This window comes from Anopheles funestus, chromosome X, assembly GCF_943734845.2.
Source record: "Anopheles funestus chromosome X, idAnoFuneDA-416_04, whole genome shotgun sequence".
NCBI lineage: Eukaryota > Metazoa > Arthropoda > Insecta > Diptera > Culicidae > Anopheles > Anopheles funestus.
In genome coordinates, this window is record NC_064597.1 from 1,685,906 (window position 1) to 1,710,401 (window position 24,496).

The 24,496-nt window shown below is 44.4% G+C and overlaps 1 protein-coding gene across 3 annotated transcripts in view; it reads left to right on the top strand.

Annotated features, from left to right (window-relative positions):
• The window catches only part of LOC125761092 (serine/threonine-protein kinase Doa-like), a 71,374-nt gene that overhangs the window by 27,058 nt on the left and 19,820 nt on the right, over nucleotides 1-24,496 (top strand). Inside the window, exons 1-3 of one of the 3 annotated variants that reach the window (XM_049421927.1) lie at nucleotides 7,188-7,326; nucleotides 17,625-19,725; nucleotides 20,300-24,204. In XM_049421927.1, the coding sequence (XP_049277884.1) occupies nucleotides 17,928-19,725; nucleotides 20,300-24,204 (5,703 nt within the window). In that variant the 5' untranslated portion in view covers nucleotides 7,188-7,326; nucleotides 17,625-17,927. Of the gene's footprint in view, nucleotides 1-375; nucleotides 539-7,187; nucleotides 7,327-17,624; nucleotides 19,726-19,772; nucleotides 20,096-20,299; nucleotides 24,205-24,496 lie in introns of those variants that run through there. The other 2 variants (XM_049421936.1, XM_049421944.1) reach the window with 2 other exon arrangements.

Below are 24,496 nucleotides of genomic sequence, written 5' to 3' on the forward strand. Positions count from 1 at the left end.
AGATATATGTCTAGTGAATTTAACGACATTTAATAATGCCATTTAATGATACCTTACCAGATACAGCACGAAGTCGGCTAATCCGTCGTACGCTACAGTGTTTGGGAGGGTTAAGTGAGGGAAGAAGAGATAGAATGGCGTATGTTCCGGTTATATTGAGGCCTCGACCTACCGTGTCCTAGACCGAATCTCGAGGCACAATTATTATGATGATAATGCAAAATTTTAGTTAACTAAAAAAATATTACTTTACCAAAAACATATTATTCCACGATTTGAAATTGTAACTAATTTAAGCAATATTTTTCATGTATTTTAGATTTTGAATAGTTTTCTAATTAATGTTTTTGTTTTCTTTCACCACACCATCTACAGCGATCAAGCTGGACCGAGCCGTCGGCATCCACGGGCTCAGGCTCAAAATCCACCGCAAAGGCCGGTCCGAGAACCGCGGCCTATATTAACCCGCCCAGTTTTACCATCCCGTCGAGTTAGGCGGCTTTCCGAACTCCTTGGGATTTCCCGCAATCCCGAAGAGGTAAGTACCAGGGTTTTTGCTTATACTCCATTTTTTTTTCTTTTACCATACATACATACATGCATGCGATGAAGTGCAACAACTATCCTAACAGCATAATACGAAACCGCGCAAAATGATCTCTCACACACAGAACTTCGATGGCTTCGGTGACATTTATCTGCCATGGTTAATTAAAAACAAGCTCGTTAATAGGGACTGCTAACAGTCCGACACGGTTGGAACAGATTTTCCGTTGTATTTCCTTTTTTTTATAATTTTTGTTCCGTTCTGCGGAATGCATTTTATGTTACGTTGTTTTTCGCCTTTTTTTGCGTCAGAAAACGCGCACCGCATCCGGAAATGGGCGCCAGCGGATAAAAATAAATTCTCAAACCCGCCCCGGAGCAAATGCAACAGGTTGCTAACGTTCCCTGGAATGCGGTGTTTGTATTTTTTGTTTTGCCTTTGAATTGTTAGAAAATTTAAAAGTGCTGGAAAAGCGTGTTGGTCCCGCGTTATCCGGTACGCAAACAGTCAATCATTCAATTTCCCTGGTTCGTTCGCGTGAACTTTCGCAAAGTTTGTCTAATTTTTTTTTAAATCATGCACATTTCACAGATACAGATGGTGAGGTTGTTAATTTATATTGTGATGTTTATGCAGCTGCTATAAAATTATACGTGTCTGATGTGTCATGGAAATTATTGCTATAAAAAGATTATTTATTTATTAAGGTAGTTACACTGCATAAAAAACAAAATGATACTAACTAATTAAGATACTTGTTAAGAAAATTTTAAATTATAAATTATATATTTATATTTCTACCAACAAATCATAGATGTAAAAATATTACTCATACAATTATAATTGTAAGAAAGCTTAAGATGGATTTAAAAAAATGTATCGAAATTTCCAAAAGCGTTACCAAAAGGTAATCTGTCAAACGGTGGTTAACTATAACGATTTATATCTGTACTTAGATAACTTTGTTTACCTCATAATATAATCAGTATATTCTATGCGATGTGATGCTCCGAAGCCTATCTTGTCAAGTGTGTGAATAGTGAAATGTTAGTCATAGTTTGTGCATTTTGTTGATGGTTTGCTGAAATAAGTTCCCGCCCGTCTCACAGGTAATGAAAATGCAATTTTATATTATGATTATGTTAAATTCTCATTCAAACTGTTCTTTAATTTATATTCTGTATGTCCTAAGTGTTAATGTGTACTTATACTAAATGTCAAAACTGTCAAAGATCACGGGTATTGCAAGTCCTTTAATCTTTTGAAATCGTGAAGAAACCAATCGGGTGTTTTAAATCCCTGCTATAAAGCCTTTTTCTAAGAGGTAGTTAAAATAAAAGCTGCATTTTTCGGTTGAAGATGGTTCCCGCCACAATTATAGCATTTCGAGTTTTGTAAATTAAATCGTTTCTTGTTATGCAGTAAATATTCAAAACAGATCAAACCAATCACATCCTTTTATTACCAGTCGGTTTGTTCGCGTGTTCTCGTTTCGCTCTAGAAGCAATAGCCGAAGGATACGGTGTTGTGACGAATAATTAAGTTTCCAACTTTTATAGCACACTAAGCTTGGTCTCATCAATGCAACGAAAAAAAAAAGACGCAACCAAACGACAACTTCTTTTCAGCTGTTTAGGTAAAATGTACGAACGCTCCCCCGTTGACTTACATTCGTACATGCATTCGTTTTTTTATATTTTTCTAATTAGTTCGGTCTTTCGGCAAACCGAGTTCCTGTTCCATTCGGCGCTATTGATGGGTTCGGAATGTTATTTAAAAACTTGATCATAAAAATGAAACCTGAAGTGTGGTTCTGTGGGGGGCCGTCTGGCATCCAAAGTCACAGTCGAGCTTTTGTCCAACAACTCCAAAAACTTGGAACCGTTTGGTGCGTAAGCAACGGCTAATCCTGCCGTCGGGAGTTTAATAGAGATGATAGTGAAATATGATTTAGTGTCGCTTTCGGAAAAGATCACAGCCAAATTTACCCATTCGTCAGATTTCGATAAAAAAAGAAGAGAGAAAGAGAGAGAGAGAGACATGTATATTGATGTTGGGCGAATTGACTGGCAGAAATTGGCAGAAAAAGGGAAACCAAGAAAAAAAAAACAAATCATTCATGGTTACAGTCGGGCTATGTCAGGTATGTTGTTGAATGATTTTATATCATTCCTTCCCTTGTTTCGTCCCTCACCAAAGCGCACATCATCCCCAAAAGGTGTTGCATTGATTTGCCGAGCTTTTGATGCTCATCACCCCGAGGTTAATGGCAAGAGGCTACGCTACCGCTTTTGATTTTTATTCTTCTTTGGTCGTTGGTCGTTTCAAGTTCAAGTTTTAACTAAATTAACGCCCGTTTTTTCCGTTACCGATCGTATAGCGCACGCGTCCGCTTTCTGGTGGACGGCAGACACGCACAATGGTGAGGAGCTTGAGACATCCACAGACGGTAGTCATCGTATTTTAGGGGTGACCCTAACCCAACGCGTCCTCCCGCACCAAAAACCAAACTTGCCTTTGTTTGCGTTCGCTCGGAACTCGTTTTGTCCTATTTCAAACTTTTGGTAGAGATTCTCACGGGTTGAAATTATTTAGGATTATTATGATGCAAAGAAATCATATTAGCTTGGAAATGATACAGTTGAAAGAATTCTTTGTTTTTCTTAACCCCTTTATCTCGGTTAAGATTAAGCGCTCCTTTCGATGTGCAGTTCACAAGCTGGATGTTTCTATTTTACGTTAAGTTTGTGACGAGTTTCAGTCAAAATGTTATCGAAAAGGAAAAGAAAAAAAATATCACCTAGCAACACAGTTTCCTTCTTGGAGATCTGCATGTGTGGCAAAAAAGGAAGTTTCCATCCTGAAAAACATCAAGCCGGGTGGTAAAAATGGTGTTTCATCTCTACACCTAGTCATTCGTTTCCAAAAGTCCCCCCCCCCCCCCCCCCCCTTTAGCCCACACACCCATGTTCACCCATTGTTTGTCCGTCGGTAATGTCCGCAAAGTGGAGTTTTCTAAATTTAGCCCGCGCGGACGGTACGGTTGGGTTTTCCACCATTGCAAGGCGCGTAAGATCTTTGGCGAAGCTACTTCCACTGGAACGAATTTGTACGTTAAAAGGGAAAACAAACGTAAAGCCCACGTTGCATCTTCTGTGCGGTGTTGAAGCATGTTTTTTTATGACCCTTAAATGCACGCTTCGCTTTCCTTCGCACGAGAATTCGCACACGAAGCAATGGGGGTTTTGATGGAAGATGAAAACGGAGGAGGACCCTAAGGGTATGGAGCATCTTGTTGCCCTTGTAAGGGAGAAGACGTTTGGTTGCTGTTTGTACCTTTGACTTAATTCTTTGACTGTTCAATCCATCAACGTAAGGAAGGCGAACAGAAGATTCATTGAAGTTTTCCCCTGTGTATCAGATAATTTCTCTAATCGACAATTGAACGGAGCCGACGGCACGTCAAACCTGTTTTCCGTTCATTTTCATCCATTTCATTCATCCATTTTCATCCATTGTAGCAAAGACGTTCGTATTCTTGGAGATCGACTGAACATCCTGTTTGAGATCACAATTAGTGAAGCAATCTTCCCTATTAGGCTAGACCATGGAAGTCCTAATAGCCTGAGGTATCTATTGGGAGGAGTCTCAATCTCGTCAGATGATTTCTTGATACGAAGAGCGAGGTTAAGACACTTTAAAAGTTCCCTTTTTGCTACTCCAAAAGGATCTTCTTTGGGAAAATAATGTTGGAGTCGTCATTGATTATCTTCTTGTTGGAGAACGTAACGTACACGGAACTCCTTGTCTATCTTTGCCATTATCAAACAGGAGTCAAGCAGAATTCTTCATCCATCAAAATCTGGACATTGTCCTTTTTGCGTATTATGCCCATATTGTTCAAGGATTTCTTCAATGTGATCCCAATTCTTTCGATCTCCTGAAGGAGCTCCCCTGAGGTCTTTAGCTTTAGGTCTCTACATCACTCCATGGTCATATAAGTCGTTGGTTTTTCTTCAGAAGTGAGAGGGTATTACAACAAAAATTCGTAAAAAAGACTTGTACTGTGTCGCTCGGAGGAAAGCCTAAGGTGTGGAACATAGAATATTGGATGACTGGTTTCGCTCAACTCGAAACGTTATCAGTTTTTGTCTGCAGACAATAGAACAGCTTCAAAAGGCGTACGAGAAATTGTCACCAAGTCACCAGGAAACTCTTATAGCCAAAAGTCGTTAAAATCTTTCCTTTCATTAAGGAAAACTTAGAAAGAAGGAAAGGGGAATGTACGATCATGCATGAAATCAATGAACCAATTGCATTACCACATGTTTATACCAAACATAGGAAAAAAAAACATCGGTTCCGCGCCATCCAAGGTTTAACTGTTAGAAATTGGACCGTAAAATTGCTGCCACTTTACCTCACTCTAAACACATTCCTAGGTGTGAAGAAAAGTTGTAAAACAAAATCCCGATCGCTCGTTGTTCCCTTTCCATTGACACTTCTCTTGCAAACGTTTTTGTGTCAGGACTTTTTCCCATTTTTGTCTCAGGTCTAGGTTCGAGCTGCTCAATTTCTACCGCGTCTAATTATTATTGCTTCAAGATGCGTTTTGTACTGCACTTGTTTCATAGTGTCGCGTTTTCTGGGTCTCGGTTAGTTTTCCTCTTTCGCTCTATCTTCGATCTGAATGCGCTCATTTGTTTTTCGGACGGTGGTGGAAAACCTTGTCCACAAGTTTGGAAAGGTTCGATAACTATATTTGTTTTTTTTATGTTTCGCATTTTAGTTTCTTTACATGATGTGTGTGTGTGCGTGGTGTAGTGTTTAACGTTATTTTTGAGCTCACTAGCACATGGCCATAAGGGTCGGTTCTCCTTCCTGTCGGTTTCGTCCGAACTTCGAATTCGTGCCCGATTTTCCCGTGCGCATGCACTTGGCCGGTATATGGTGTATATGACGCGAATGTGTGCGAGCGAGAAAGCACGCAAACCTCTTATGATTTTCCTGTCACCATCTCTTTCTCTTTTACGCTCGAACACAGCAAATCCTGCTGCGCAATCGCGCTCATGTTTCAAGCGCATTTCATCCGATACGCACACATTCTTTCTCTCTCTTTCCCTCTCTATCGCTTCCGTTTTAGCGACACACTTGCGCGTTTTCCGTGGCGCACATGATAGACATAGACATAGAGGGGTGTAAAACAATTTGTTTGTCCGCTGTGTTGCAAGTGTGTCGCTGTGTGTGTGTGTGTGTGTGTGTGTGTGTGTTTTAATTTCAAACTTTTCGATTCGGTCACTCGTCAGATGATCGAACGTTAGGCGATACAAATATCTTCTCCTACACAATCACATAAATAACACCGTTGACGGGAAAACACAAGCGGGGTGAACGAAGGGTGGGTGGGAAGGGGATGGATGTCTATTATGGGAAAGGATTCACATCGGCAAATCATTATTTTTAGTTCCTTCACATCAAACAATCCCAACCCCACACTTCCCACCCACTTTTCTGTCTCTCCATCTCCCCCACTATTGGCCATTTTCATTCCCGGCCACCGATTAACCGAATGTGTGGTGGCATTCGTTTATTGTGTAGGGCATGAGGAGAGGGAGGAAGGGGGGGGGGGGGGGGGGGTGGAAAATGGTGTTAATTTTTACCGGCTTGGAATGTAGCGCCGTTTGCTGCTATCATCGAACACGGGTAACACACTCTTCCCTAACCTTTCCTGTAGCGGTTGCGCTTGGGGTGCGTGAAACAACTCATTTTTTCGAACCCTTTCTCACCCACCCCCCACCCCCAGCCCCTTCTTACATATTGATGACGCAAGCAGGGGGCTAAGGTTTTGCAAGGTTGCACCCGCTACGTCAATGAGCGCAGAGAAGCAACAACAGAGCAACAGAACCACACGTATATTCGATCGATTTTCCCGAAAGGAAAACGTTTTGGCAAAAGGGGTGGGGGAAGATGGGATGGTAGAGAAAAGATAGGAAAATTTGTATTTTTATTCTAAACGTAATTTTGAATCACTCTCTCACTCTCTCTCTCTCTCTCTGTGTGCATTCCTCTCACGGACAGAAAGACATCCCTGATCATCCCTTAATTAGTATCTGTTACGCTCTCTCTCTCTTTCACAGTGCGGATCGAAATTTTCCTTTTGTTTTAGTAGGAAAGATCGCGCTGCTTCTCATGAATCTCTCCCGTATTTCGCACGCTCTCGCTCTTCATCTTCGATCACGATCAGTGTTTTGTATCGCTTACCAACTATCTCTTGCAGGTTTTCATTCGCCCCTCCCCCTTCCACCCCTCTCCCCCCGCCCCCCTTCCCCTATGGTGTTGTTTTAATTTATCTTTTCACCCCCTTCGCGGGGCCGGTGTGTGTTTCCTAAAGATCTCAAGGATCTTTTTGCGCGCTTGTGTTTTAGTGGCGATTGCGCAAAATCTACTCACGCTTTACCTCCACCCCCCCTTCCCCCCCTCCCCTTCATTCATCCCCAAGAGACAGTACAGGTTTGGTAGAGGTTTTTCCGTTTGCGCCGCTATCTTTTGCAACCGGCGGCAAAGAAAATTTGCCCGCCAGAAGGGTAACAACAGTAACGCGCTCAACAACAAGTGGTGTATACGTAGGGGATTTGGCCGATTTTTTTTTGTCGTTTGGGGGGTTCGCTGCCTGTGTGTGTGTGTGTCTTGTGTGCACTGTTTGGTGTTACCTGCCCGAATTTGCCCTACCGACGGGTGCCAAGTATGTGTGGGTGTATGTGTACGTGCGCATAAGTCGTGTAAGTCATTGATAAAAAGTGTTTGCAGCTAGGTGAAAAAAAAAAAAAACCGCCCCCCGACAATCTATAGATTATTGGGTTCGTCCTCGAAGGAGGTGCCTTCTTTTCACGCGTTTCTAGGCGATGTGTGGCAGATTTTTTTTCTCGCTCCCAGCATCCGCATTCGGTGAAGATTAATTTCCAGGTGTCCACAAAGCAATCCCCTTTTCAGAATTAAATCGTTCTAATGCAGTACCAGCGAGTGTGTGGGAAGTTATGTATTTTTTTTCCCTCATTATCTCCCATCTTTGTGACTATCAACCATGCCCAAATGGTGCAGCATTCAAGCAGGGTGGTAGAAAATGGATCAAAAATCAACATCCGACATCCGATGTTTTGCTTGCTTTCTTCTCAAACGCTCTTCAAACGCGCATCAAACGTCTGTGTGTGATCTCTCACAACAATCGGCTGCCGAAATCACAACTCTCATCCGTCCGGAGATGTTACAGTTCGCTCTCTCGCAGCAGCTCGTCGTACCCGCGCGTGTGTTCCCGACATCCGCGTGTAATGTTTCGTACCGTAGATAACATTTGCTTGGAATGTTTGTAGGATCAACAATCACCCCCTGTTTCGCGTAAGCAAAATCAAACAAAAAGAAACTATTTCCTTCTGCTTTGTGTTTCGCCGGAACTACAAAACACTCCCCGTTCAGCAATTCGATGACGGTGCGAATATTTTTGATATCAGTTTTCACACAGTAAGTTAGATAAAACAGCATAACACCCTCACAGGGTGGAAAACCGAAATTTAAAAAAAAACAGTAAAATTTTTGCAATTAAATGAGTGATTCTCGTTGCAAAAAAAAAAAAAATACAAAACATACCAAAAGCGGGCCTCGGCCTCTTTGTGAAGGGTGGACGAGAAGAAGGGAGAGAGTCCCGTAATTTATGGAAGCGCAATTCTTGTGATCCTTCCGCGGTTGCATCGGCAAAAAACTCCTCAATTTAATCGAAAATGTTACCTCGCAAACGTGTGTTGGGTAAAAGAGTGATTTTATTACTGAAACCCCCCGCCCCAACCCTTCATAACCCCCCTCTTCCGCGTATATGCCGTTTCCATCCCTTCGTTCGCTACGCCTGGCGCAAACTGTGCCGCCTGGTCCCCGTATCGCGAATGCGCATGCAAAGCAAAAGGACACCACAAAGCATCATAAATGCTGTGCTCAAATCATCTCTCCCGTTGGAAGTATTATAAAACTCACAAAAGCGGCAAATAGCAAACAAAAAATAAAATTAATTAAAAATTGAATGAAAATATTTACAAGCTTTCCCTTAGTTGCTGTTGTTGTTGTTGTTGTTGTTAAGCAATAAAAGACAGCAAGAAATAATGACCGCAAACTTCGTATTCGTATCTGGTTTGCTTATAGTTGTCCAACAACTTCATCTCGATCGTTGGATGTTTAACTCTTTCGTTTTTGATGATGTCTTTTCACCGGTTCGAAATAAACAGACCCTGGACCAACGGTTCCTTGAGGATGTCTTCAGGATATTCATGATACTCTGGATCCACCGTATCTTTCGTATATAGAATAGAGTGATATCGTCCACTACCAGGTTTGAGAGTTACTGCTGTATTTCCGATAACTCTAGATGAGGAACGGAATAGTTTCGTTTCCTTTCTCAAGAAGACGCTAGAACACATCCTCAAGAAGTCACTCTAGAGAGATCCAACTGCAACTCTGATGCAACTCTTAACAACAGGCTCAAATTGTTCAACAGCGTACAGATGTATCTGTTTGCCAGTGGGACACAACCTTGAAAATCAGAATCAATGTCGCAAACAGTACAGTTGCATTCCAAGATGCCTAGACGTCGTCCATTTCCCAGCATGTATTGTAATTTGCTCCGTTTAGTTGCAAAACTTGGGGGTCGTTAAGATAAAGACTTCCGAAGGTCTTTCCTTGGACCCGACTCGATCGTTTGCAGTTCCAGTGGCCGTACGATCTCCGATGGTGGTATCGCTATATTAGCCAACACGGTAGCTCACACATTTCTTCTTGGATCTTTGACCCACACCTTTTCCAGCATAAGACTCATCTCCCTGGACGGCATCTGCTCCACTTGGTACGGTGAACCATTGGCCCAGACACAAATATCTTGCTCTACGCGTCGCTTTTTTTCCACCTCCTACCCTATTTCTCATTCTCTTCTTGTCCTCCTACCGTAACATTTCGGTTCGGAACTTTGCAAAACGCCAATGCGAGAATTTTTACGACCCCAGACGGAACGTTAAAACTGCATCTCGCCAGCGCACGTGTGTGTGTGTATGCGCGCGCATTTGCGCCCAACACGTAGGATATCCAGCGTGTGACCAAATATTAATCCTGCCAGCGTCGGGGACTTTTACGATCCTTCGCTTCTTGCGCCAGATCTTTCGACCGTTGTTGCCGTTGTGTTTGCAAATATTTGTGGACGCGTCGCGAAAGGGTTGACGAGTTGGGTGGGGTGGGTTGGGAAAGGGGGGGGAGGCTGTGTCTGTTTCTGTTTCACAAAAGGAAAGACACATTTTTTTTGTAGAATAATAGCTCCAATTGCCGATGTGTGGCTGCTGTGCGGCTGCCATCTACAATACCTTCGATGGGTTCCATCGTATAACCACATACGGCATTGGAATACATTTTTACGACTCTAGCGCGACCCTCGCACAGTTTGTTCTCCGTACTCTGTTGTGAAGCCTTCGGTGGTGGATCGAATGTATTATATTTTTTGCCATGGTTTTGAAAACTTAAGTTTGGATTTCTCCAACATTTGCGTTACGTTTTGGAATCCGGAATTCATTTGTACTTACGCTAAGTAAACCATCCGTACATTTGCTCGCGGTGGGAAGTTGTGGATGAATTTCCCCAATTCGCATAATGAATCAAGTTCATCTTGTTCGAATTCATCGCGAACACCGTGCCGAACGCGATGGAAGTTATTCGCTGATTTTCACGTTCCATCGTTTTCTACTCCCCCCCCCCCCCCTCGCCCCACTTGACCTACTCATCATCCTCACCTCCAAAAACACCCTTGTTCCACTGTAGGCCTGTTTCTTCGATACCCGGTTATATGACGGCCTGTGCCTCCGAGGTATGCATATGCGTGCTTGTGTGCGAGGGAACGAACGCTTGCTGCTGGTAGCAGAACAATTCCCTGACCAAGCATTTGTTCGAAGTAGAAAGAAACCGGGATTGTGATAGGGAAGCGTACCGGACAGGGGTGTCAAACACCGGTAACATTCGATTAGTATTAGCAGTTAGTAAGCAGTACAAAAATGTGCATTTAGAACAACTTTCGACCTTTTTTTTGTCTTAGCAAAATAGGTAACCAATTATGCAGGAAAATCGTTTGGAATAATTTTCCATGAAATCAAAAAAAACCTCTTTTTTGAATTTTCATCAAACACCTCATAATAGAATACCCTTGAGCTTATCCCACCGTAACGCACGTTAAGTGTGAAAATCATTACAACTGTTAAGAAACGGTTAGTTTTCCTTTAGAAAATTAGATTTTCACAATCATTTCATTATCGTGATCGTGCGCGTCGTCGAAAGCGACGATCGAGTAGAACACCACCTAAAGTGTTCGTTCGTCTTCCAGCCACATACACGCCCAACTCGGCGAAGCTGGATACCGGGGTGCAGTTTTATGACCGTTTCGGATGTTGTCGGCGACGACGCGACTCATGGGCGAAGGGTTTAGCTGGAGCGGTATGAGGGGAGGATGGGAGGGGTGCTTTAGCAAATGACAAAGAGCGTCGAACATAGTCTTTTGTGGGTCTCATGCGAGTAAGGACGATCGACAGTGGGGGGAAAAGGGGGGAATGGGAAAAGGGAGAAGGGAAATCGGGACTAGAAATTTGCTTTGTTGGAGTTGGAGTAAGCAAGAGCCTACCGCATCGCAAAAACGGCCCCACCATCTAAACCGGTGGGCTGCCCGAGCGAGAGGCCACACCTTTTCTATGTGTGCATATTGCCTACATATGCAACGCGCACGGTTTGTGCTGGTGTGCGTGTGGCATAAGCGTTTGGATCCGACGCGAGCTTCGGGACCGGCAAGGGCTGATCGTGTCAGGATCGTTCATCGGTGGATCACTTCATTTCTTTGCTTGGTTCGAACAAGTCATCTTTAGCAGTTGTTCTCGCGGGGAATTCTTAAACTGTGTTGTGAAGTCTTTTTTAATTTTCAATAGTGGAAGTTCTTAAACAGTGAAGTGTTTGAAGTTGAGGAAGAGTTTTTCCTCTGTGCAGTGGAAGAAATAAAGCGGATTAAAAAAAAACATTCAATTTTGATTTTTGTGAAACGATCGAAACATTTTACAAACTACAAACATCGGTTTTCTATCGGTGTAACGTAACGGATCGTTGTGTCATTGTGTTATATTCTGTTGGAAAATTTCCTTACGCCCCCCTCCCCATTTATCGTAAATATTTTTTGTGAGCATTTTTTGCTTGAAACTAATTTGGCTTACAGCGAATTAAAGAAACATTTCACTTTAAACAACGCTGTGTAAACACTACTTGCTGCGGGTGTATTAAAGTAGTGGAACGGTTTTGAGTAACAGTGCGGTGCGGTGAAATAGTATGCAAACACAGTCGGCGGAGCACGGCAAACCAGGATATACAAAAACCGTAAATATCTTACTTCATAAAAGCAAAAACAAAATGCTTACCTCATTTCCACCAGCTTAATCCACAATTCCTCCCATCATTTACACTCTGTAGCTCTCAAAAACCACCCAAAAAAAAAAAACAAACCAAAAAATCCTGCCACGCGCGTGAATTCTACAATCATTTCGCATTCACGTCCAAATATTCACATACCCATCAAACATACAATCAAATTATAGGCTGAGTTTTTTTTTTTGGTCAAACAAAACAAAATGCATCGCAATCAACCAAACCGTCGGCGGCAATCACCGTATCCTGGGCAGACGTTTAACACGGGCTACCGTTCGTCAGATCAAACCATTCAACCATTCAACGTTGCGGTCCGAACGCATACGGGTGGCCGGTTTCGTTGGACGCTAGCGTTGATGTTTCCAAAGCGACGAACCCGCCCCCCAAACAAATAAGTGTGCGCTAGTGTTTTCGATTCGAGCTCTTGAGCAATGTTCAATCATTCAATGTTAAAGGTGATACTCCGTTTTTTGGGTACAAAAAGAGTTGGAGATGTTAGGTAGGTTTTCCCTCTGTAAGTTTTCCCTTTTCCAAAAACCCAAAACGGTTTGAATATTTGTATGGTATAAGTGTCTGCTTTTCAGATTCTTACAAAGCCGACGGGAAATGGAGATTTCATTCCTCAAATGAATGATATTTCATTTCCAGTAATTTTCTTCTTCTAATTTTCTCCCTCTTTTCACACTTAAGCGACAGAAGGTTTGTTGATTTTTTTTTACTTAATTTGCAATTGATAATTCTTCCTGCGTACGATGGGGTATTGGATTTTAAATATTTTATATCTTAAGTACATTTATTCCTTTACTTAGATCTTCCCTTCTTCAATATGCAAAAGGGTTGAATTGTTCGACTGGATTTTTCATATCGCAAAAAAGCCGACGGGAAACGGGGCCCGGCTTATTTGAAATGATTTTCGAACCGCATAACGCAGCCTTTTAGTCTCCTTAAACTAAAGACTCATTTGTTTGTTGAGCAATTAATTGTTATAATTTTTTTCCCCATAAACATCTTTTAACCTTATCTCATTACCTGATTTTTGATGGTACAGTCTCAAAATCTAAAGGGATAGTTTTGTCGGCAAAGTTTCTTCATTGAAAATCGCAACTAGTGGAACAAATTTATAACTCGTACCTTACATCATAAAAATGGATTAGTAGTTGTAAAATTGTAAATATAAGTTACAAAAGAAAAAGAAACAAAAGGAAAAGGAAACAACAAATAATGTCTCTTAAGGAAATAATGTACGGTAGAGTATAAAACATTGAGGGTTGACATACATTGCCGATATTTTTACGTCGCATGTTATGGTTTTAGTGTCGCATACATATGCATGAATATAGTTTGCAACACTAATGTTACTTTTTTTTGTTTTAAATCCCGCGGTAAAATATTTATTTGTCATTTATTCAAATTAGGCAAAACAGCCTTAAAACCGATTATGGCAAATATTCGTAAGGCCTTCGCGAATAAGTACCAATTTGTGCATTTTTGCTGTGGTTATGGTCAATTAAGAGGTACAATACATGCATGTAGAATAGTGTATGTGGTTAGCGGAGTCGTTCTTACACGATAGGGCCTGGTTACGGATAAAGAAAATAATTTTTGAATCATCTTCAGAAGATGATGATTCAGAAGAAGTTGAATACCAGTAAGTAACGTAGAATCGAGTTTTTCAAGTTTCTTCTTAAAGTGATATGAAGAGAAAAGCAAAAGGTTGTCTTCTAGCGCTGTTAAGAAATTATTTTTTTTCACTTATTTTCCAATGTGTTCAGTTTGAAGTAGAAATATTTCAAATCCAACACTTTTCGGTAGTTTTGTTTAAATTCCAAAAATATCATTTTTTTTTTCAAGGTATTGAATGTGCATTTCCTCTCAACTGTTAATTAACGCTTTATAATTCAACAAAGGTCGCTCGGGATGAATTTATTTTTTTATAAATATCGAAGGCAGGATTACACTTTAGTTGGAAGTAATATTTGTTTAATTTAAAAAAAAACTGCTAATGAATCTCTTCCTCTGATTGTGGGTCATTCGGTTCGTACTCGTACGACGGAAAAATGCAAATAAAATCATCGATGAAATTTAACGTCCCTAATGGAAAAGCGTTTTCTTTATTTTGAGCTAAAGCAATTGTTGCTGTTTTTTGCGAACTTTCTCTCCTTCTTTGCTATTTGACAACCCTGAACAAGACTCCTGAAGGTTCGACCTCGTTTTGCGGACCCTATCAGTGCTTTCGTAGAGCTCATTTCCCTTGGAAAATGCTAATGTTTGCAAGCATCCGAAGTGATAGCAAACCATGCATGAAGGTTGAATTGTAACTTGATTTGATATCGATATCAAACGAGCATATATCTATCACAGAATTATTGAGAAGTATGGGACAAAAGCGTTGCAGAAAAATGATGACTAAATATTTCCTACGAAAAAAAAGTAATTACCCGAGTACTTTACGACCCATTCCGGCAAACAATCAGAGGCAGCTGCATCCACACGTTCCTTCCTGTGGTGCGAATCATCATTTGTGCGAGATTTTATTGTGGCATAAGCGAATGCATTCTACCGTACATGTGTGCCGGGCTTACGGAATGTGCTACTCGTTGCGAATTCCGGTGCCTTCGTACGTGATGTCACAGCGTTAGCCGTCCGTCGGCTGTACCCAATTAAACGGATGTGGTTTTCTGTTCCGGGTCCGGAATGGGATCCAAGATTTGTTTATTTCGTTCACATATTGAGTGAGCAATAATTAGCTGAAGAGGATAGAAACAAATTTGGCCGTATTGAAAGTGGCGATACGAAGATTTGTCCGCTTTTTTCCCACTCGGTTCGGTTGATTGCGTCAGGTCTTACACATGCATTATGGCACAAACATGTTTGACAACCCTGTCCTTTTTCTTCCATACTATTCTTTCACCATTCAATTGAGGACAAAAATGTCTAATTCCATGTTTAGATAATTTTTCCAACTCCTTATTTTACCCTGTTTTGCTCCAAACTAACCAAATTTTCCTCTGGTGATGGGTTGATTTTCTGATCCCTTTCTATTTTACTTTTCCACCCTTATCCACACCCCGTTTCTCTCTCTCTCTCTCTCTCTCCCTCTGTCTCTTCAACACTTTGTCGTCGCGATCACAGTATAGTACAGTGCCGTCGAAGGCAACTCAGCAGCAGCACCAGCAGCAGCAGCATCTCCATGAAGCGTGTGTCAAAACCAGCAAAACCGAAAACGGTCAAACGGCCCAAACAAACGGTACCGCCGGATTGCGGCAACCGAACGGTAAAAAACCATCCCCAGTGGAAACAGTAGCGGCGGTGCCGATTATCGATGCGCGCAACCAACGTTCCAAGTCACCGCCACGCTCGTGCTCCAACGGGAAGGGCCCGGAAATGACGAACGGTGGAACGATCGCGCCAGCGGTAAACGGTAGCGGTGGTGGTGGTGTTGGTGTTGGTGGTGCCGGCGTTACTAACGGTAACGCCACTGCCGTCCCCAGCACCATCCGGGGCAGTGGACCGAACGGCGAGCTAACGCTCAAGGATGTGCCGGTGTCGGGTATCTCGTTTCAGGAGATATTCAAACCGGACCACGAAGGTCCACCGACCACCCAGGTCATCATCTACAAGCCGAAATCGGGCAAGGGTCAACCGACGGCAAAAGTGATCGTTACAAAGGTTTGCCGCACGCCCACCTTACACACCTTCCGTTGTGTTTGTCTCTTTGTGACTAGTGTCGACGGCGACGGGGGTTTTTTTTGGTTGGTTGTTTGTAACTTACCTGTGTCTGCACATAAGGAATGATATGTTTTTGAACTCTGTAGTGTGATTTTTTTAAAAGTATTCTCTTCTCCTTACTCGGCCCCCCATCTCCCTTGGCATCTTGTGCATTTTTAGGAATTTTCGGATTTTATCTTTATGTCCTTTACCATTGTTGCTCCTCCTTTTTTTGTTTCTAACAAAAATGTTTTACTTAGTTTTAGAAGGATTGCTTTCCATTTGTTGATGTATGTTGATTTTTCTCTGTTTCTTTTTTCTTATGTTTGTTTTATTATGTTTTTATTACTTATCAGTGTTTCATTATCTTAAGGTCATCATACGTTTCCTTATGTTTATTTGTTTATTCGTTTTCTTGTTTTTTTATTTATCTAATTTTTTGTTTTTTTATTTTGTTTATAATTTTCGTATTTTTGTTCTTTTTTCGTAACTTGTTTGTTTCGAAAACTGTTTGGCCAGCATTCGTGCCGTAACCGTAACGTGTCACGTCACATTATCGTTACCATCATCGTCCTTGCGTTACGTTGCGTTACGAAAAATGTCAAGACAGCAAGCTGGGTTTTTTTGGTGTTGACCGCGTCGAAAATGTAACGTCCTCTCATGACGCCCTTGCTTCAGTACAAACCGACCAGCGAGCAGGGTAAAAGCAGGGTGGCAAAAGGTCACCCTTAGCTGCATTTTGCGGGTGCGGGTTTTGTATAACCCGTACGTGACTCAAACGGAAACGGAAACATCCGGATTCGGCAAGGATCGGTGTGCCAAAAAGAAGGATATCGAGGACAAGCTTTCGAATTTGGCGCTCTCGGTCAAAAAAAAGAAAAAGAAAGCCAATTTTCACCTTCGAATGTAAACTTTTTCACCCCTTTCCACCCCCCCTTTCTACCAATAAATGTTTAATTCGATAAACACTCGAAGTGTTGGTGTTATTTTCGGTTATTTGCTCTTGACAACTTCCGCCCGTGATAGTGATCTACGCTGTTTTGTACTTGACAAGCTACACAAGGCGAGCGTGTATGTGTGTGACAATGAAAGGAAGAATAATGGCTTCTTTTCTTAATGGGTATGCTTTGTGTGGGGACTGTTGGGGACAGTTTTGGTCGATCTCGTCTCCTCATCATCATACTGCTTTCTCTCTCTCTGTCTCTCTGTCTCTCTTGCGCGCATCATACGACAGAAAGGACCTCTGGCAATGCGCCATACGGCGCAGCTATTGACGTTAGTGTGGTGCGCTTGAACGTCGTCCCACAAAAAAAAAGAAAAATAAACAAACAATGCACTTCGGTTTTGATTTTTTGGCTGTTAGCCGTACAGCTTGATTTAGATCGGCATTGCCTTACGCTCAATGGTGGTGGCAGTAGTAACAAAGAATTGAACTTTGTGACGCCCTCGCAATACGTCTTGTACGAGCTTAATAACTTTCTACGCTACAAGCGTCACCAGCGCCACCAAAAACTTATGCGTGAAAGAAAGGGAGCAATTTAAGATATTTTTCTGACGAGTTCTGGCTCGTTTTTTTGTTGTAGCTATTCTAATATATTCTGGAGAAAGGCGAGAGCGAAAGATCCAATAAATTTGATGCTAAAATTTTCACCAAAAAATATTTATTTTCAAACCTCAAAACGGAGGAGCTCTTAAAAAGCTACTAAAATAAATTGGAGAGTAAATGAATTTAGTAGTAAGCGTTTGTGATTCCAAACATTTTTTGCATTTCGGCACTGCTTTTATTTCGGTTCGGTTGATTATCCTTTATAGTTTTTTTTTTATTGGTCATATCATTCCTGTTGTGCATTCACTCACCCTTTGCCTGTTCGGTTTTCGGGTCTATTCCATTTAGCAGGAGAATCAGCAGCAAGTGCAAACAGTGCCGGATTTAGCAAATCCAAGTAATGAAGTGTCATCGGCTACCAGTGCTAGTGCGAACGCAACCGACAGTACAAGTGTGGGCTCGATAAATATCACAACAGACGGTAAAACATCATCCGCTGCGAATGCTGCGCAGGTAAATGCAGCTAATCAACCCGGTTCATCGAAGCAGAAGGCACAGCCGCGTAAGAAAGCAGCAGCAACACCAGCAGCAGCACCAGCAGCTAAGAAAGAAGTGAAACTCCAGAAGCAAAAGGCGGTAAAACAAGTAACGATGCCTACCAATACCGTACCGCCAAACAATGCGGTAGAACGAGCGAATCAAGCGATGACACAGCAGCAACAGCAACAGCAGCTGCTGCAGCAACAGCATCGGATGCTGATGGAGTACCCACCGCGCCAGTATCATTCAGCGCAACCGCATCCAGATCCAGCGGCTGGGCTGCAGTTTATTTATCAACGAGCGCATGAAGGGCAAATGCAGCAACCATTCCAATCATCGCATCGCTCACCGTTGACGAACGTGCACGGTTTATATGATGGATATGTTTGGCGAGTACAGCATGATGCGCCACCGCAACATCAGTCACAGCGGTCACCGCAACAACCGTATCAACAAACTGAGCAGCAGCAGCAGCAGCAGCAGCAACAAGAGCAAGCCCGTTCTCTGCTGATGCAGGTACCGTCCCCACGGCATCAGATGCAGCCGTTACCGCTCTACACGGCACGTCAGCACCCGTACGAGCATCATTCACCGTCACCGTGCCACATGTGTCTTGGCACCAATCATGTGCGTGACGGTAACATGATTGCCCCTTGTCCGCATCTGCAACCATCGATTGCTATGGGCACCCAATACACTTTGTACCAGATCCATGGAATTCCGACAGTCGTGCCTAGAGCTGCTGCACCACCACCCCCGCAGGAGGAACAGGATCCGCTTCAGATTGAGCCACCCCATCAACCCATCAGAACGTCCTATTCTAGCTCAATGTTGGACATTGGTAGAAGCGACGGTGCAAGATCCCAGCCAATAATAGTGGGCCGTCCACCGTTGACGGGCGGCAGCGTAACAGTACGGAGCCCGATCGAGCTGAACCGTCGGGCCCATGGTTTATCAATGTCCTCCTCGAGTCCAGCGTTGGGACCGTCGGCATTACACCATACCACCAGCCCACTGGCACGGTCAAACCAGCCAGACGTACAACGGTCCGCTTCCAATTTGAGCGAATTCTGGGCCGATGCAACGATGAATCGCACATCGGACCATCCGCCCCGTACGTGGGATTACGAACGCATCATGGCACCGATGCCGCCAGCCCGGCGTGAAATAAGTGGCCGAATCTCTGCACCAGCACCGGGTAGCATCCTCGTACCGGCTGGCGCATACCGACCGGCGGCACCATGGGAAAGGCAGCAGCGAAGCAACCCATCGTCAACGGTGACCAGCCTAACATACTCGCTGGTTCCAGTGCCACCCCTATGCATACGTCCGACCTCGGGTGGAATGTTCCATTATGCGAACCCCGCACCGAACGCGTGTGGACGTACGGTTGAGCAAAGCAACCGTAACAACATGAATCTTGGTACGGCAGCTCCTGCTGCTCCTGCTGCTGCTGCATCCCCCGCTGCCGGCCAGAACAATCCACGCACCCAGCCAATGTTCACGATTCCACTGCAACAGGATAACGCGGTAGTGACGGTATCCTTGATTTCGCCAACGGAAGAGTCACAGCAATCGGGCGGTGCGACATCAGTACCAACAACAACGGCAGCCACTGCTACGAACGCAGCATCACAACAGCCACCGGCCAGTGCAACAAAAACCAATGCCGATGCTGCCGAACCGGAACGTGACGGAGCGGCTCAGTCAGCGCCACAGGCAGCCGTACAGGCGGAGGAATCGGTACAGGAACTGTTGCGCGATAATCTGTGGTCACCGGAGCTGACTGCTGCACTGGATCGTGAGATTGCGGCTGTCTGTAAGGAAACGGAAACAGCAGCAGCCTCATCTTCGGGACAGCAAAAGCAGACATCATCAGTAGGAACGGCGGCGCCACGCAAGCCACTAGGTGAGAAGATTGTATTAAATATGCAAACCTTTCAACCGATTAGTTCCCCACCACTTCCCGATTTTCCCTAAAAACAAAAAAACAAATGGATCTCGCTTACGCGCATGTGCCACTAAACCTAATTATAGCCCTTTCGGCATTAATGCGTCTCTTTACGATTGTATAGTAAGTATAACAGTCAATATAAGAACACTTTCCCCCAAAACCATCTGACCAACAGCAGCAAAGCCATTAACGTTGGGTGAAACGCTTACCAAAAGAATGGCACAGTGGCGTGAAATGGAGGCGGCAAAAAAGAAAAGAGTGGTAACGCCACCGTTACTGTCGCCGTTATCATCAACGCCCGAGCCACAGGCTTCACGAACGTGCGGTAAGTCGATGCCACTTCTGAACTAACCTGCCGCCTTTGCATGCACCTACATGGATCCAAAAGTTTGCTTTATTCCCAACACCCATAAACAAAACAATTACCTACATGAGATGAGATAATGTTTTAGCTCGATCTACATAAGCCGGATAAGCGATTGTGAATTCTTCATCCTTTATCACAAAACACACAAAAAAAAAACAACAGAGTATAGTACGTATGGTGCGGTGGAAATACCAGCAGCACATCGACAACCACCAATACCGTACGCCGCAACCGAATCTACTGCATCGAACGAACGACACTATCATGTCGGTGAGCAACAACACTATGTAAATGAACCTGCTGCACCTAACCCAGCAATCTATCGCTGTGCAGAGCAACACCTGCACGCAACTGGATCTGCTATACCGAACGTTAGAACTGTGTTCCAAGGCAGCGCTTATACTGGTCCCGAACAACACCAGCAAATGACTGGATCAGCTGCATCAAACGATAGAATATATCGTAATACTGGATCAGCGGTATCGAACGTTAGATCGGCAACCCAGAGCAGCAGTTTTACTGGTCCAGACCAACTCCCGTATCCAACTGTACCTCCTGCAGCACACCAAGCATCCTACCACAGTGCAGAGCAATATCAGCACATGACTGGATCAGCTGCATCAAACGATAGAATATATCGTAATACTGGATCAGCGGTATCGAACGTTAGATCGGCGTCCCAGAGCAGCAGTTATACTGGTCCAGACCAACTCCCGTATCTAGCTGTACCTCCTGCAGCACACCAACCATTCTATCACAGTGCAGAGCAACGCCAGCACACAGCTGGATCAGCTGTACCGAACGTTAAATCGGTGTCCCAAGTCGGCTCTTATACTGGTCCAGAACAACGCCAGCACATGACTGGATCAGCTGCATCGAACGATAGAATATATCGTGATACTGGATTAGCTGTATCGAATGTTGCATCGTTGGCCCAGAGCAGTAGTTATACTGGTCCAGAGCAACTCCCGTACCCAACCCAACACCTGCAGGCAATTGTATCTGCTGCACTGAACGATAGATCGGTGACCCAGAGCAACACCAATACTGGTCCAGAGCAACGCCACAATCCAACAATACCTGCTGCATCACACCCAGCATTCTATCACAGTGCAGAGCAACGCCTGCACACAACTGAACCTGCTGTACCGAAGGATAGATCGGTGGCCCAGAGCAACACTGATACTGGCCCTGAGCAACGCCAGCACCCAGCTATACCTGATCCATTAAACGAAGCAATCTATCACACTACAGAGCAACACCTGCAGGCAATTGTATCCGCTGCACTGAACGGTAGATCGGTGACCCACAGCAACACCAATACTGGTCCAGAGCAACGCCAACACATGACTGGATCAGCTGCATCGAACGATAGAATATATCGTGATACTGGATTAGCTGTATCGAATGTTACATCGTTGGCCCAGAGCAGCAGTTTTACTGGTCCAGACCAACTCCCGTACCCAACTGTACCTGCTGCATCACACGCAGCAATATATCACGGTGTAGAGCAACACCTGCAGGCAATTGTATCTGCTGCACTGAACGATAGATCGGTGACCCAGAGCAACACCAATACTGGTCCAGAGCAACGCCAGCACATGACTGGATCAGCTGCATCGGACAATAGAATGTATCGTGATACTGGATCAGCTGCATCGGACGATAGCTCGGTGTCCCACATCAGCAATTATACTGGTCCAGACCAACTCCCGTACCTAACTGTACCTGCTGCATCAAACCCAGCAATGTATAGCAGTGCAGAGCAATATCAGCACACAATTGGATCTGATGTATCGAACGATAGATCGGTGTCCCAAGGCAGCAGTTATACTGATCCAGAGCAATGCCAGCACATGACTGGATCAGCTTCATCGGACGATAGACTATATCGTGATACTGGATCAGCTGTATCGGACGATAGCTCGGTGTGCCACATCAGCAATTATACTAGTCCAGACCGACTCCCGTACCTAACTGTACCTGCTTCACCAAACCCAGCAATGTATCACAGTGTAGAGCAATATCAGCACACAACTGGATCTGCTGCACGGAACGTTAGATCGGTGGCCCAAGGCAGCGCTTATGCTGGTCCAGAACAACACCAGCACATGACTAGATCAGCTGCATCGGGCAATAGAACATATCGTGATACTGGATCTACTGTACCTAACGATAGATCGGTGTCCCAGAGCAGCAGTTACACGGGTCCAGAGCAACTCCCGTACCCAACTGTACCTCCTGCAGCACACCAACCATTCTATCACAGTGCAGAGCAACACCAGCATACAGCTGGATCAGCTGTACCGAACGTTAAATCGGTGTCCCAAGGCAGCTCTTATACTGGTCCAGAACAACACCAGCACATGACTAGATCAGCTGCATCGGACAATAGGACATATCGTGATACTGGATCTACTGTACTTAACGATAGATCGGCGTCCCAGAGCAGCAGTTACACGGGTCCAGAGCAACTCCCGTACCCAACTGTACCTCCTGCAGCACACCAACCATTCTATCACAGTGCAGAGCAACGCCAGCACACAGCTGGATCAACTGTACCGAACGTTAAATCGGTGTCCCAAGGCAGCTCTTATACTGGTCCAGAACAACACCAGCACATGACTAGATCAGCTGCATCGGACAATAGGACATATCGTGATACTGGATCTACTGTACCGAACGATAGATCGGTGTCCCAGAGCAGCAGTTACACGGGTCCAGACCAACTCCCGTACCCAACTGTACCTCCTGCAGCACACCAACCATTCTATCACAGTGCAGAGCAACGCCAGCATACAGCTGGATCAGCTGTACCGAACGTTAAATCGGTGTCCCAAGGCAGCTCTTATACTGGTCCAGAACAACACCAGCAAATGACTGGATCTGCTATACCGAACGTTAGAACTGTGTCCCAAGGCAGCGCTTATACTGGTCCAGAACAACACCAGCAAATGACTGGATCAGCTGCATCGAACGATCGAATGTATTGTGGTGAAGAGCAACATCAGCACGCATCAATCACCGATACTGGCCCGGCTCGATCGCACAGCTTTGCCGCCAGTGCATCGTCATCGGTCGGATCGAATGTACCGCCGTCCCGTCTCCAGTTAACTCAATCGGCGACTCACATCACGTATACTACACAACCACAGCAGCCAGCAAATACTGCTTATAATGCGAGCTTCTGGGACAGTTTCTATCGTTCACCCGGTCAACCAGAAGACCCAGCAAGAATTAACAATCTGCTGTTGGCATTGGATGTTATCAATCGAGCACGCGACGGTATCGAGAACGACTCGGACGATGAGGACAACGATCCTCGATACGTTAACAACGAAGGGGACGCAGAGAGACTGGTTGAGGAAGAAGTGGACGAGGAGGATGAAGAGCAGGTGGCGGATGAAGAGTATGAGGGAGTGTTGGAGGAGTGTGAATATGAAGAGGATCATGAGGAAGTTGAGGAGGTTGAGGAGGTTGAGGAGGTGGTGGAGGTGAAGGATGAAGTGGTGTCGGTGAAGCAGGAAGTTGACTCGGACGATGACGTTGTTGAAGTTGTAAAGGAGGAGCCTACCATCATCGCGGAAGTCCCGGACGGATACTATCAAGAATGTACGGTAGGATCATTGGTAGCATCAAACACCTACGCTGAACCGGGTACGTCAGGTTCGACGGTAAAACGTAAAGGTTCATATCTAAACATAAACCTATGTCGGGATCCTCGAGAACCAGTACATCCGACTGAGGACACCAGAGTCTTGACTGGGGTCGACAACGATGCGAACGTCAGTGAGCAGGAGCAGCGTGAGCAAACATTGTGCCCACCGAGTCAACCAATGGCAGGCACCGAACTACTGTACCGTCCGTATGAGCTGTACGGGCCATCGTACCTTCAGGGAGTCAACAAGCAGTCGTTCAGTGATGACAGCACCAGCGGTAGCAGCAGCAGTAGTAGCAGCAGCAGCAACAGCAATACCGCCAACATCGCATCAGGCAACAACCATCCGATCAAGCAGGAGCCGGACAGCGAGTCGCCCGAGGAGCAATGTTCACCGAACGATATCGAGGTAGTACCGAGTAAAAAGCCACGGATGGATTGAGCAAGCTTCCGATGCGCCTTTTGCGATGTTCCATTTTTGCGTTAATCGATTTTAGCTTTTGCCGTTCGTTTTTTTTCTCCATTTTGCGTGGCACATACACATACATGCCACTCGTTGATAACGCGCATACGCTATTGTTTTTTTAAATTGCGCTACCGTACACAAAACGTTGCTGGCAGATTTTCTGGGCTTTTATGAGAGCTGACATTTGCTTACTTTTATCGCCAAACGCTCTCTCCATCGATGGAGCTTTGATTGT